We start from the raw sequence: 1,742 nt of genomic DNA, 5'->3' as shown, positions 1-1,742 counted from the left end.
ACGTACCCACCCACCCACCTACTCACTTACCGCCCACTCAACCAGCCCCTTTCCGACGAGAAGTGCCGAGTGCGGCAGGTTTTCCGCTACCTTGAGTAGGACTCGAGGGTAAGTAAGTTTCCGCCGCCGCTCGCCTCGGCTGCGCGTGGCGCATGCCCCGGCCCGGCCCGCCCCACCGCGGCAGTACTCGGTTAACGCGCAACGCAAGCACGGCCGGGAGGTAATTACATGCAAGATTAATCCAATCAGCGGCGGCGGCACGCTCGGCTCTGCTCGGCTCGGCTCGGCTCTGCTCGGCTCGGCCCACGTCATGAGGCGCCGCGCCCCACCACGCACTCAGCCCGACAGAAGGGCGCCGCGGCGGCGGATGTGTCGGACCACTACCACTACTTGCAAGAAGTAGTTTTTATCGTCCGGCTCGAGAAGAGAAGACTCACACTGGGCGTCGCGCGGGCGCTCGCACAGGAAGTGGTTGCGCGTGCTGCAGTCGCGGTCGTTCCAGCGGAAGGACGAGTCGAGCGGCAGCAGCGCGGCGGCCTGCGCGGCGGGCGCGGCGTTGGGCGGCGGCAGCAGGAACGCCCGCCGCAGCTCCACGCAGTCCTGCGCCGAGAAGCCGTCGTCGTTCGGCTGCCGGTTGTAGCCGCCGTGCTGCGTCCACCCGGGGAACCAGTCTAAAGCGAAAAGGAAAACGACGTCATGTTTAGTGTTTTCCTTTCTTGGAAAAAACAGGGGACACAAATGTTTGTCCTTGTTTGAGGCGGCCGTCATCCTCTTGGTCGTGGCCGTATATCACACCAAAAACCGACCACAATAAAAAAACAAAACAAATATAACTTAGTTCAAGGCAGGTAATCCTCACAGTATTATCTCACGGAATAAAATAAGACACTGTAAAAGCCTTTCTTCAAATATACATATATTAAGAAGAGAAAGAAGAAAATAATATTGAAAAAGTAAAGTAAACGTGATATCTATTTCTGTCATCTGACATGCGGCTGGCTGGCTACCCTCCTCGTGGTTCCTCTCTTCTTTCGCGCTCTCTCTCTCACTCACTCGTGTACGAGAAGGGCAGCGAGTCCGTCCAGCGGAAGTCGCCCTCGTTGGTGACGTCGGACGCGCCCACCCAGTATGAGTTGTGGTCCGAGTATCCGGGGCTGCAACAAACAAACACACAACATGTTGTCTCCGACAGGCCAAAGAGGGAGTGATCGAGTGCCGTGCTGGGGGAAGGGGGTGGGCGGAGGCACAAAGACCGTTTCCAATGAGGGGGAAAACTCCCAAAAATATTTACAATGAGGTCAGATAGGTGTGTGATGAGGTGTGAGGGAAAAAGAGGGGAGTGGGGGGTGGGTGGGTACGGAAATAGCTTCGTCCCCAATCGACCTGACGCGTCCAAAACAGCAGCAAGCCCCACAAATGCCTAGTGTTCCGATGTGGTTGTTCTCTCCGCACCGCACCGCCACATGGCTCGACGTGTGTAAGTGGGCCCTCTGGCCGTCCGCGGGCTCGGATAGCGGTAATGAGGGAAAAAGATTGTCCGCTACCTGTTGACGCTGCGCACCCGCGCACCGCACGCGGGCACGCTCATGGAGGCCACCGCCACCGCCCCACCCGGGGCACCTGTGGGGTTCACCGCTGAATTTACTACCGCTTACATTGAAGGGCAGTACCGAACGAGCTTTGGGCAGGCGAGCTGCGCGAGGTGGGATGGCGGGGAGGGTCGGGACGGGGCCGGGGTTGAG

The 1,742-nt window shown here is 58.8% G+C and overlaps 1 protein-coding gene across 1 annotated transcript in view; it reads right to left on the bottom strand.

Moving 5' to 3' along the window:
* Positions 1 to 336: 336 nt before the first annotated feature.
* LOC127749981 (uncharacterized) overlaps positions 337 to 1,742 on the bottom strand; it is a 2,087-nt gene continuing 681 nt past the window's right edge. The window contains exons 2-3 of the mRNA XM_052270236.1: positions 1,054 to 1,154; positions 337 to 671 (exon numbers count right to left, since the gene is read on the bottom strand). Coding sequence (XP_052126196.1) covers positions 337 to 671; positions 1,054 to 1,154 — 436 coding nt within the window. The remainder of the gene's footprint in view (positions 672 to 1,053; positions 1,155 to 1,742) is intronic.

This window comes from Frankliniella occidentalis, unplaced genomic scaffold (assembly GCF_000697945.3).
Source record: "Frankliniella occidentalis isolate FOCC.00 unplaced genomic scaffold, Focc_3.1 Scaffold114, whole genome shotgun sequence".
Lineage (NCBI taxonomy): Eukaryota > Metazoa > Arthropoda > Insecta > Thysanoptera > Thripidae > Frankliniella > Frankliniella occidentalis.
The sequence above is the reverse complement of the archived record's forward strand: the minus strand, read 5'-3'. Positions and strand labels throughout refer to the sequence as shown.